General features: G+C 29.1%; 1 protein-coding gene across 1 annotated transcript; it reads left to right on the top strand.

Annotated features, from left to right (window-relative positions):
• Positions 1-1523: 1523 nt before the first annotated feature.
• Positions 1524-13199, top strand: LOC129966189 (NAD(+) hydrolase sarm1-like). Its single transcript, XM_056080597.1, has 7 exons — positions 1524-1733; positions 3913-4037; positions 6666-6901; positions 8252-8363; positions 9695-9884; positions 11256-11377; positions 13004-13199. Exons 1-7 carry the CDS (start codon positions 1524-1526, stop codon positions 13197-13199), a joined length of 1191 nt encoding a protein of 396 aa, XP_055936572.1.
• The last annotated feature ends 330 nt before the right edge of the window (positions 13200-13529 follow it).

Raw genomic sequence — 13529 nt, 5'->3', positions numbered from 1 at the left:
AAATGCTATATTCATGCCAAAAGACGATATTTCATAATTATTGTATGCCAATGCCAATTGTGGCATTCCCTGGGATTACACCTTCATTAGAGAGTATGCGAGAAAGTTTTGGGGAGACCACTCTCTCTTTGTATACAAAAGAATGTATGAATGTAGATGCGTGTAAAATGATGAATGAATGATAGTGTGTATGAGCTAAATTATGATAACTAATTCCTATTCTCAGATTCTCTTTCAGCACATTCCCAATGAAAATAAATATCCACGAGTATAAGGTAAACTTAATAGCTGCAAGGGTTTAATTAATTAACGATAAGGCAACGGCAACGTCATGATATTTTGGAGTTCCGTGGTGTGACAAGCACCTCTACATCATAATTAAGAATAAATATTATTATTTGTACATTAAGGGAAAGATTAAAAATACTTGAACTACTAGTCTAATGTCATGAAATTCGGCATTTTCGTGTATTTATTTAATATTATTAAATTAATAGTAAATCTTTTTTAAATATTTAAAGGAGATGGAAAAATTTAATAGATTTACGTTGTTTGTGCCTTGCTATTTAGGACTGGTTTATTTAATTATTTTGCTCATTTCTTTTGAAAAAACTTTCAGAAAAAAATTCGTGCATGTTTTTCTGCATAGGTACCTAAGGCCAAATGATTTGGAATACATTTTAATCCTCCTGATTGGCAATGTTGGGATTGACTCTCGGTGTTTTAAAAGACGGAAAAAGTAATTAAATATTGTCAGTTGCATCCCTAAATCTTTTATTAGAGCTGGGAATAGCAGGATAGTAAGCTGGCCTTTAAAGCAACTCGTTGCTAATGTGGGGTATTTTTCCTTAATACTTAATTGACGTTCTTCCTATAATTTCCGAAATTGGTTCATATATTAGCATTTTCTTCTATTGTACCAGGGGGCATCAACAATCTTCATCAAATATTAAAAAAAAAAAAAAAAAAAAAAAAAAAAACTTGCAACTTTTTAATGTTTTGGGCAGAAGTGACTTCCCAAATATGAGAGCTCTATAATAGCTTTGCAGAGCATAAGCTTAAGTCTTATAGATAGCTTACGATCGATAGATTAAGCTGTTTTAACGATAAGGTGTTGCAGATTGTGATCCGCTGAGATCGGGCGCTACGTCAAAAGGCCCTTCACAGGTGTCTCAGCAACATCACCACTCTGGGGGGGGGATGGGGGGTTGACCAAAGTGAGTATTTCACCACGTGATAATGTACTCCACACAATCCCGTTGAAATACTTGCTTTGGCTCCTCCTTCCCTATAGCGGGTATTCGACAGTATATGGACCTTTTGTAAAAGATTGACCAATAGTGGCTCTTTTTGTACTCGATGACCATTTTAGCCAACTTCTTTACCCTTTCATTCCTCCACTTCTTCTGGGTATCTTCCCTAGTTTATTCTCAGGTTATTCTTACTTCACAACAGACCTTGTTCGAGAAGTAATTCAAAATAAGAAATTTTGAAAGATTTCGATACATTTTGTTACCTTTACAATGTATTTAGATTTGTGCAAAAAAGTGTGTGAAAAATACGTCGAGTTAGGGAAGTCCAATTTAGTTTGGAAGGCTTTACCTTTTTTCATCCGTCCTGTGCTTAATTTAGTTATACAATCTTCAAAATTTGTAAGCAGACTTCAAACAAATGAGAACGAGGAACAAGTACTATCATGGGTAGTAGACGATGTCGCTGCCTGGATTGAAAAGGTATATATAACTTTGCTTTTGAAATTTGTCTTTTTATATGCTTGTAAAAAATAGATTTTATCAGAATCTGCTTTTATTTTAATCGACTTATCACCCATTGCTTGTAAAGGCTCTAAAATTCCATATTATTGTTTGTTTTCGGTGACTTAATTGCTTTCAAAACTAAAATAATTTCTCACTTTATTTTATTTAGTTTAGATATACTAGGAGATTCTCCTATTGCTTTAATGAATTTCAGAAAATATTATTATAATACTCTATCAAATTTATAATGATGAATTATGAAATATATTGAAGAGTTAAAATACAAAGAATAATAAAAAAAAAGTCTTTGAAAGTTCGCTTTAATTAGTATGTATAGAAAGTTCGCTTTAATTAGTTAGTTTAATTAGTATGCAAAACTCGAATGTTGAAACTGAAATCCTAAAAAGCTTGAATTATAACGAACTATATAATTAAGTAATTAAGTTCTATAACATAAAAAGAAAAAAATTCATATTAAAAAAATTAAAAACATATAGTATATTTGATTAAAATTCGATTGTAAAAAATTGTTATAATAGAACGGATTGTTTTTTGTCATTTCATTTTTGTATTTGTATTGCGTACATTAAACATTTAAAACATTATTATTATTATATATTTTTTTGAAATTATGTAAAATGCATTGCTTGCTAAGTTCTCGAGTGATTGTTAATTATGAAAAGAATTTATTCTTATATATTTTGTAAACAAAATGCAGATAGAAAATGACAGTAACAATTTTCAGAGGAAGTCCTTATTCATAAGTATCATATGAAAAATAATTGCGCCTGAATAGGTTTTCTTCAGAAATGTTTTAATAGTTTTCTAAGCGATAAAAGGCAATGGATTAGATGTTTAATGTAACTATCACAAATGATCAGTTTGATTTATTTTTACAGATACTATCATATGTTTAGAGTAAATTCAACTAGCAACAGGATTTATAATTAATATATTTTTAGTGATCAATTCATTGTTTATAGATTTTGACGTATGCTTAGAGTTTAATTTCGAAAATAAAATAATAATTTTAGTTTTTATTAAATGAAATTTTTTCTTAATTAGTATGATTAAAGCTATGATCGCATATTTAAATGCATACTCATTATGTAAGGTATGTAAGCTCAATTTTCGGGTGTTCCAACAAAAGAATTTGTTTAATATTTTTTATTCAAGTGTAGACCTTTTTAAGACGAAAAGTGAGAAAGATCTATTATATCAACAATTTTATTATATACTATTGTTACCTGTCTCTGACGAGTTGATAGGTGTGATGTAAGAGCTCCGCGATACCAGACCAGTCTATTTTAATAAATTAGGAGACATGATGGGCAATGTTTATTATATCCGGCTGCATGTCTGTCCTTCTTTACAAGCAAGTGATTATATACCAATAATGTAAAATAAGGTAAAAATAGTGCATCGAGATCGACAGAATTATATTAATTATAACCTTGTTATTTCTCTTCTACTGGATATCGTTTCATATCTGCCCCCTCTAGGCAAATTAATTCTCCTTCATGAGACTGAAAGTTGGCTTCAATTCTTAGGAGCTATGGTGTACTAATTAGGAATTAAAATGCTTATTGAACTCTTCTTAAATTTTTTCGTTTGTCTACATGGCTGGTTTAAAAATTTGATGCAAATCATATAAAAGAGATATGGGTTTATGTGTAGCACACACATAAAAAGAAAAAAAAACTTTAAGAATTTTTTAAAAAGTGTTATTTTATGAACAATAAATAATTTGCCATTGACAAATGCTATAGTTTGTTATTAATTAGAAATTTAAGAAATTCAGCTATGAAGAAGCATTCTTCTTCAGATTATATCTTTGATTTGGCTTTACGAACTTTATTTGGCTGTATCGAACGAATTTAACAAAGGAATCCAAAAGGCAATTATAGCATATAGGGACATGAATAATTTTGCATATTAGAGTGATCGCAATGACACAAGGAAGCAATTTTTTTTGTTGCTGCTTCCATGAAAGTTCTTATATTTTGCCAATTAGTGTAAAATTGAAATTTTAATTTCAGTTCAATCAGATAACGTTTAGGCCAGTTTTTTCAGCTAAAACGTTATTTCATATATTCTGAAAAGTTGCAATAAAGAATTCGGTTTATTTTAAAACTAATTTTCTTTTTTTTTATAGAATGGCTTCTCTTGGTGCAAACAGGCGTTTATTGACAGTCAAGTGGATGGAGACCTCCTCCTTCAACTGGACGAGAAATCCCTCATGGAAAGCATTGGTATGAACAATGGCATTCTTAGAAAAAGGTAATGATGTTGCTACTATGTCAATCTAATTGTTAAATATATGTTAAATATAATTGATAACTGTTAAATATAAAACTGTATATAAAATGTTAAAAAAGTCATTAAATAGAGTAGTTAATGAATAATAATAATTAATTCTATTAGTCAATAGAATTGTTAATAATAAGTGCTAAAAATCTAATTAAAATGTATTAAAAAGTTGAGAAATAGAATAGAAAATTCTTTAGTAGAATTGTTAATAATATGCGCTAAAAATCTAATTAAAATGTATTAAAAAGTTGAGAAATAGAATAGAAAATTCTTTAGTAGAATTGTTAATAATATGCGCTAAAAATCTAATTAAAATGTATTAAAAAGTTGAGAAATAGAATAGAAAATTCTTTAGTAGAATTGTTAATAATAAGTGCTAAAAATCTAATTAAAATGTATTAAAAAGTTGAGAAATAGAATAAAAAATTCTTTAGTAGAATTGTTAATAATAAGTGCTAAAAATCTAATTAAAATGTATTAAAAAGTTGAGAAATAGAATAGAAAATTCTTTAGTAAAATTGTTAATAATAAGTGCTAAAAATCTAATTAAAATGTATTAAAAAGTTGAGAAATAGAATAGAAAATTCTTTAGTAGAATTGTTAATAATAAGTGCTAAAAATCTAATTAAAATGTATTAAAAAGTTGAGAAATAGAATAGAAAATTCTTTAGTAGAATTGTTAATAATATGCGCTAAAAATGTGCATTTATATATGTGAGTGAATACATAAATAACTTTCACTATTGTGGTATACATTATTATTAAAAACTATATTATTATAAAATTTATACTTGATAAGATTTAAATTACAATGAATTTATTATTTGATGGATTTTTCCGAGGTGCTGTAATTTAAAACTTGATGAGAATTTTAAACTTTTTCATTTCTTATGGAAATTCGGACAGAAAATTGTCAGGAAATCCGTTTCATATATTTTGAAACCAAAACTATTTGTGCCATAATTTAAAGTAAAAGAATTAAATGAAGTCAGAATCATAATTTAAATTTGCTTCATGCCTTATTTAAATTTCAGTATATTATTTTCAGTTTTTTATATATGTTTTCAAATTTACTTGCGCTCGATTATGATTCCCCCCCCAATTTGTTGATTGACTATTAATCAACTGTTTGACAAAATTTGTATTTAATTATTTAGAATGCTTTAAAATTTTTAAAATAATTTCTTTGCAATTTAATAAAACGCACACGCGCGCACGCACAAACACACACACAAACATATATATATTTACATGATTTAGCAAATGCATGGCCGAAAAGAAGAAAATTTTGGAATTTTAACTTCGACTTATTTTACCCTGGAAGTCATAATTTGTACAAGAGCAAGCGATAATCAAATTAACGTCTGTTTACATCACGATATAAGAGCAAAATGGCAGAAAATTTTCCCTTTAGTTATTTTACCAAAAGGGTGATAGGATTTCTTTATCATGTTTATATTAAGTATGTTTAAAAGAATGTCGTAAACATTAAGGATGTGTATCCCTTTACTCGGAGCGTGACAAAATGCTAAAGTCATCAGCTTTCCTGAAAGCGTGTTAAAAATAATTAAATAAAAAGTGTTAATCGGACCAGGAAACAAGAGAACATTTTTAGAATGAAGTTTATAAGGGCTAATTTAAATTAAAAATCAGGAAAATTATTAAGAGTTAATTTAGATTTAGAAATATCATTACTCACACACGTATAACAGATTTGATTTTATGGAAATCTTCATAAGTTTAGAAAATGAAAGAGACAAAGGAAAAAATACTACATCTGCATTTTGACGGTGGAAAAAAAGTCAAATTGTACTTATATGAGTATTCATATGTCTCTTATAAATAATCGTTCCTCTTTTGCAAAAGCTTTATCTTTTGAATAATTTCCAAGAAGCCAAATTATTCAGAAGGAAGAATAAGAAAGATATAAGCAAAATAAATTGAAGATTCAATCAAATGCCACTATTAATCAAGCCTCTTTCTGTCTTTGAAAATTGAGGGATTTATACAAAAGCGAGAATGTACAATTCCGGTGCAAGTGAAAGCTGCGGTTTAATTTGAATATTTGTAAATGACAAATTATTAAAAACGGAACAGAATTTATAGACTTACGGTTTAGAATTCACCTTGAACATGATGCTTTGTCATGAAATCGATAAATTAAATTATTGGGAATATCGATTCCCACTCTCCTCCAATAAATCTGATATCGATATAGTCATTTTTAATATTCTCATAAGAAATGAACAATTTTGAAACTAATAGCAACTACCAAGCGTTGTCTTATCATGCGTCTGCAATTAACTTGTCGATTATATATGCTACACTCTGAAATGACATTTCCACAATTCACTAATTTTTGCAATACTTGAAGCTGAAAAATTTCTTGTTGAGATCCAAAAAATCATCTCATTAGTTTCTTCCTTTCATTCAGGAGAAACCTGATATATATTCACTAAAATACTTTTATATATTTATACTTTTTAGATTCACGAGTGAAAAGATTAAGACTTTTCTAAAATCTCTTAGTCATTCATAATTGTATGAACTTATATTAAAACTCGAAAGAAAATCATTCATTCTTTTTTTTTCTTTCAGATTCATGCGGTTGTTGAATCATTTAAAATGTTATGCAGACTATTCGTTAATAGATGAATCGGGAATAAACGACTTTTTGAAGAGACTGGAACCCGAGTACTGCCAGTACACGTACCGGATGCTGTTAAGTGGCATACGCTACGAGGATATTAAATATCTCACATCTGAAATCTTGGAAAAGGAATGTGGTATATCGAACAGTATACATCGGGCGAAGATTCTTCACAAGGCCAAAGGTAAGAGGCATTGCATAATATTTAGGAACGATTAAATTATTTTTGTGAGTCATTAAAAATGTGCTGAAACTTAGTGGTATGCATCGAGATTTTGATGACAATCGAATCTCAGAAGATATTCAAGGCTAACCACTTTAATGAAGTCGTGACACCTTATAAAATGGTCATTATAAACGATACATTTTCATTGTTTGATATCCATGCACATTGGTGATGTGCATGGCTTTAATGGAAAATGGATATCTTTTATCTATTCTTATAATGGATAATGTCATGAACAGTGGAACATAATCCTCCCCACCCTCGCACATGATTATACGTCCTTCATGATTATATGTGTATGATTATACCCCCTTTTTCAAGACCGATAATATTTTATTTCCAAAATTTTCGTATCCTGTATTTCAAATTATATTTCTGTATACTCATAGTTAACTGAAACGAGTATATTAAAGACAATTTACATTTACTTAATGCATGTAAAACTTATTCTTTGAATTTCTTTGTAGTCTTAAGCATTTAGCTTTGGAGTAAAAAGAAAATTCAACTATTTATTAAATGACATGCGTTATTACATCGCTCACAAAAAAACCCCATTTAATCTTTGTAGCATGATTAAACAAACTTATTCTTAATTCATATTAATTACAAGTTATAAATATTATAAAAATGCAGACCATATGTTTCATTGTTACGAATAGCTAGATTTCAATTAATTCATGCATGAAGGATAAGGAGCTTTAATGCAATAAAAGTATACTTACATTAAATACTTATTATTATCTTAATTATTCTCTTCTCTTGCATCTCATAATGTTCTCGTGATGCAAAAAAATAAAAAAATAAATAATTGATAATTTTAAACTTTTAGCATCGATGTCAAACATGAATGATCCAACTCCCTTATACACCCTTACTACCCTTATTCACTGATAGAAAAGATCTTTTCCTTTGATATAGAGCGTTTGTTCGTCAATAGCATTATTATCATATAATTCCAGTCATATTACTAGTTGACTAAAATGGGTGGAATAAAAAATTATAATTTTTCAGCAAGAAAATATAAATACTGAAATATTAAATTTCTTTCTTTCATCGGTTAAGAGAACAGAAAACCGTTTCCCTTTCATGTGATAACAGCAGCATCATACAAAATTTTATGTGAAGTACATTTAATTGATTAGAAATCGGGCTACTTTGTTTCTATACGATGGAAAAGACATTTTGTGTTTCAATTAAATTATTTTTATACGATTATAATAATTTGAAATGATTTTAAAACAATTTAATAATTTATTTCATATTAAATTATTATTATTATATGATTTTCTCAATTTCTTTTTATTTCAGTTGAAAGTCATCTGTCCAATAGCGCAGAGGCAGAAACTAGTAATCGTTCCGAAACCCAGGATTTCGACGCATTCATCAGTTACAGAAGATCCTCTGGTTCACATTTAGCCAGGTAATCTAGTGCTTATGATTTGCCGATTTTAAATTAGTTTATCTGAGTTAATATTGAAACGTTGAATGCATGGGGGGGGGGATCGTTGGTGACCGGCGGAGCTAAGATTACTTAAAACATATAATTTGAGAAAATTTTTAAAATTTACAATAATATCATAGCTACTAAAATAGTATCAAGTAATGAATGCTGTATTGAACACACGAAAATGACAAATGACTGCATTTCAGCGCCAAGAGTTCATCAGAGACCTAAATAAAATAAAAGCATTATCAATGATGACACAAATGAACTCGTCTCTTGTAGATAATATTTCAAGAAATTTTTTTAAGTATAATGAGAAAATCCTGTTGGCAGGACGTGGAAGTCGTGTGAAATCAGCGTAACATTCAACATTTTAAACAGTCTTTCCAGTTAATGAGTCATTTGCACATACTGAGTTCAATTTTATATTTCAACGAAATAGGCGTTTGATTTTTCAGTTTTGTTTTCATTTTTATACCCTAGTCTTCTTTGTCGACAAGGTTTTTTTTTTGCCTAGATTACAGACCATTTATGTTGTTAAATAATTTACATAGAATGCACATAATTTTTAAACAAAATTCACTTTGTTATTTAACACATTGAAAAACATGAATTCAATTGTATCAGTTTACAACAAATTCAAAAATGTGTATACTGCAAATTGAAAGCGGAAATGAAATCTTACTGGAGAGTTAATAATTGGCAAAAGAAAGTAGTTAAATGTTTTAATGGATAAGTTTTAGTTCCATCATTGTATAGAATTAATTGTGTATCAAAGTGAATTTAAAAAAAATATTATTAAAATGAAGAGAAAAATTGCACGGAAACGAAACTGATATAATTAGAAAGATAATTTTTTGAATTCATGACAAAGACAATTTTTGTAAGATAACTGTTTCAAAAATCGCAAATCATAGCATTATCTGTCTGGTGACGGTTAAGCCTCATTTTGCTCCCGATTAAGCTTTCTGTTTGAAGTTTATTTATTTCTTTAATATTTTCTTTATAATGACAAGACAAACACTCTCCAGAATGTTTCTAGTAATATTTTTTACCTCCCTTAATTATCTAAGCGAAGCGATAAATTCAGTGCTTTCAAATGGAAATAATATACTAAATAATACTGTAATAAATTAATAATATTGTAGTAGAAATGTTGAATGAAGAGTCTGAAATTTGAAATTCGTGCTATAGTTTGCTTACATTTAATTGTTACCATTCGACAACAAGTAATAAGAGCGATTTCTGTATTACTTGCATTAGTGTTTTATACATGCAAATGTTTACTATATCTATTTTTCTTCTAGCTTACTATATACTTACCTCAAGGCACGTGGTCTTTCTGTGTATTTGGACGTTGACATTCTTAAAAACGGAAGATTCGACCTCCATATTCTGGACAGCATTAGCAGAGCGAAGAATTTCATTTTGGTTTTGACCCACGACGCTTTAGATCGATGTCTCAACGATGATAAATGCGAAGATTGGGTTCATAAGGTGAGCTCAACTTTTTATATTTTACATAACTGTGTATATGTGGTGAATATGGAACAGAATCTCATGAACATGTTATCTGCATGGAAGTTTGAAGTATAAACAGATAATTATTGTTTTGAGGGAATTTAAGGTGAAATATGCTATTATTGCTTATTAGTATTATCAAACCAGAAAAAAATGTTCAAGTCAGTTTCAATGAAAACTTTCTAAAAAATTCATTTGACTTCTTTCTGATACAATACTTAATTTTAAGCTATGAAAAAAAGAGGAGGTTGATCTAAAGAATTAACAACTGCTAATTTTATTGGGCATGAAAGGAAAGTCAAAATCAAAGCATGCTTTAATTCAGTATTTACTATGTAAGTGAATGGAAATAAATCATTCATAAATGCAAGCTTTTCTTGTATTTGTACCATTTTCGACTACATATTTTACAAAACTTTTTATATGCTTAGAAATTTATAAAGCTAATCTGATGAACATGGTAAATCCATTGAAGTTTGAGTTATAAGCTGTCAGCCATAGTTTTGAAAGTGTTCCAGGCAAAATGTGCTATTGTTACTGATAAATAGCAAACATCAGCAATAAAAAACAGCAATAAAGGTCTCCCTAAAACTTTCTTGCGTACTCTTTGATGAAGACATTATCTCAGACAATCATTTGGCTGGCATTGGCGTACAATAGTTACGAAATAATTTTGGTTTTGGCCTGAATTTAGCATTTATATTGAATATATCATGGTGAAGTTATTTTTGGCAATTAATCCCTACCATGTGGTTAATATTATACGAAAATGAAATTTGTGTTTTAGACATGTTTTTAGTAACCGATTAGAACAAACATTTGACATAAAATTACCCTTATAGCCACAAAATCCAATACAAAATTTAATATATTTAAGTCAATGCGTTTTTGAGTTACTGCGTTTACATGCTTCTGAAAGTTCAGACCGACAGACGGCCAACCCACTATTAAATATGGCTCAAAATTTGATAGGTATCTACACTATATATGCCACATCTGAGAACCAAATTTTGTATATTTAGTTCTCTTCATTTTGTAGTTAGCGTGATTACTTATATTCAAATTTCTGGGCAGTTTTCCCTTCGGATTTTACACAAATTTTGATAGAAATCTATAAATCTGGTGTAAAGATATTGAGGGTATACAAATAGAAAGACAGAAATCTGTTTTAATTATTGAGGGTAGTGTCAAACATTTATAGTTACAAGAATATGGAACCTTTGCATGATTTCGATATTTATTTATGTGTATATTTAGAAGTCCCCATTCTTTAATTAGGATGTTATAAATTTAAATTTATCTATGAATGTTTTATGTAATAAAACGTTTTCTCCTTATTTTTTGTAGGAAATCGTGGAGGCCGTGAAGAATGAATGCAACATCATCCCTGTCTTCGATAATTTTCGTTGGCCAGCTGAAAATGCTTTGCCTGAAGACATACAGTTGATATCCCTCTGCAATGGGGTCCGGTAAGAATCATTTCCGGCAATATTTTAGTAACCAATCATTACATTTCTAAATATACAGTAGAACTTGGATAATTTAAAACTGATGAGATTACAATGAAGTGAGATTTAATTTATGTACCTCTAAAATGGGATGATAATCAAATATCTAATAATCGAAAGAAGAAAAATGTATATTTATAGACTTAAATGCTGCAACAATAATTTAAAAATTTAAATTCAAGTACACAACTTTGGGTTGATATAGGTTTTAGGAGTTACTTATTTGAGTATGAAACTGACTATCATATTTTATACAACCACTTGATGATTTTAACGATCCGTTACAGAATAAAACCCAAGACATTGATGACATTATATTTATGTTAGTCCTTGAAAAAATATCGGTTATGTATCTAGAACTAAGAATAATACTTTTTTTTTCTAATTTTGTATTTTTTTAGTAGTATATCCGCCAACATTTTCAGAAGTGACAATTCTCATTTTACCTTTTTTTTTATACTAGTTTCAACTAATAGTCTTTTCTTATCATTAGTTCAATTTTTCATTTAAAAATATATCCCATCCCTCAATTAAAATAATAATAATAATAATAATAAAAACTGAATTTTTGACAATTGGTAATGAAACCTGATATTTTCCTCGCCTGCTGTTAAAACTGAACTATATTATCTTAACAATTATGAAAAAAGCAATTAGTAAAGCAAAAAGCAAGAAGTATTGCAGTTTTTTGAGCAATTGAGAGAAGAGTTTTGTTTGTCAAGCGAATCTCTAATAATAATAAAGATTAATGTGTCTGTGTTGGCTCTCTATAGGCTGGACCGTTTCGCCGATGGTCCTCTAAGGCACATCTCCTTTGTAAGGTACATTCCCCCTTACAAGGTACATACTATGCCAAAACTTGGCATAGTATATACCTTGGAGACGGAAATATGCATATCGGAGCGATTTTTTTGAAATTTTAATTAGAAATTTAATTTAAGACTATGCAAATATTTTCATTTTTCACTGTAATTTCCGAAAATATTATTGTTTAATTCATATATTATTGTATAATTCATACAATAATGAATTATACAATAGTGCATTTTAATCTGTTTTAAAATTAAAAAAAAAAATTCCTTTTCAATCATACCAATTTATTAATCCTATTATTTTTTTCTGAATTTTGGGAATTAATTTTTTTTTCATTTCCAATAATAGATTACACCTTTGCTCTGAAATAAAAACTTTTTTCATTGAGTAATTTAATCGCGAGATTTTCTTCCATTGTTGAAAGCTAAAAAAGAGTTACCATATCGCCTAAGTTAGGAGATAATTATTAACTCGGCTATTACGTTTTTAATAGTACTATGACGTCATGAGATTAGTTTTCATTAGATAAGTTAATGCGCATAATGTACATAACGTATGAAAGAATATTAAAATAACACTTTTATATCAAAAATTAGATTGAATTATGAACATGAAATTATATCTAAATGATTTAACTGAAAATTAAATATAACCAAAATCTCAGGTGAAACCGCTGGACACCAAAGACGAATAGTTCTGAATAAAAACAGGCATTTTACTTTTCAAACGTGTTTTCATGCTGTAGATCATTACAAATATACATTTTTTTTACAGATGGAATCACGATTTTCAAGAGCCAACCATTGATAAAATACAAGAGTTCATGGTGGACGAACTCTCATCGTGGAATGAATTGAAGTTCCGTCAAAAGGCGTCTCGATCATCAGAATGCGAGTTGGAATTTTCATCGGAAGCCATCTCTTGTTTTCGGCATAAACACCAGACCTCACGTTCGATGCATTGTCGCTAGATTGCGTGTCTGATCCTTCTCCGGCATCGGAAGACATCGATTGATTGCAGAAATAAAAGAATAGCATTTTGAACAAAGTCCACTTACCTTCAACAATTCAGATACTGGAGAAGTGTCGAGCATTCAATTCAGTGCCAAAACTAGATGTAGAAGATATAGCTATCGATGGACATTTCTAATAGAATTTGAAGTATAACAACAAGACAGAAATGATACTACCAAATAAGAATCTTCGACTGACTGACGGGAGGACCTTGGTGAATGTCTGCATGGATGCTTCAGGTATCCTACACCAAGAGGGCATGGCAAAGATGGTGGTATTACACTGTT

Source organism: Argiope bruennichi, chromosome 4 (genome assembly GCF_947563725.1).
Source record: "Argiope bruennichi chromosome 4, qqArgBrue1.1, whole genome shotgun sequence".
NCBI classification, from domain to species: Eukaryota; Metazoa; Arthropoda; class Arachnida; order Araneae; family Araneidae; genus Argiope; species Argiope bruennichi.
The sequence above is the reverse complement of the archived record's forward strand: the minus strand, read 5'-3'. Positions and strand labels throughout refer to the sequence as shown.

Bases quoted from the DNA above. Each gene is read 5' to 3' on its own strand.
- LOC129966189 (XM_056080597.1), top strand. From the start codon at position 1,524: ATGTATTTAGATTTGTGCAAAAAAGTGTGTGAAAAATACGTCGAGTTA. The intron at 4,038-6,665 runs GTAATGATGTTG...TTTTTCTTTCAG, and splicing joins AATGGCATTCTTAGAAAAAG to ATTCATGCGGTTGTTGAATC. The intron at 11,378-13,003 runs GTAAGAATCATT...TTTTTTTTACAG, and splicing joins TCCCTCTGCAATGGGGTCCG to ATGGAATCACGATTTTCAAG.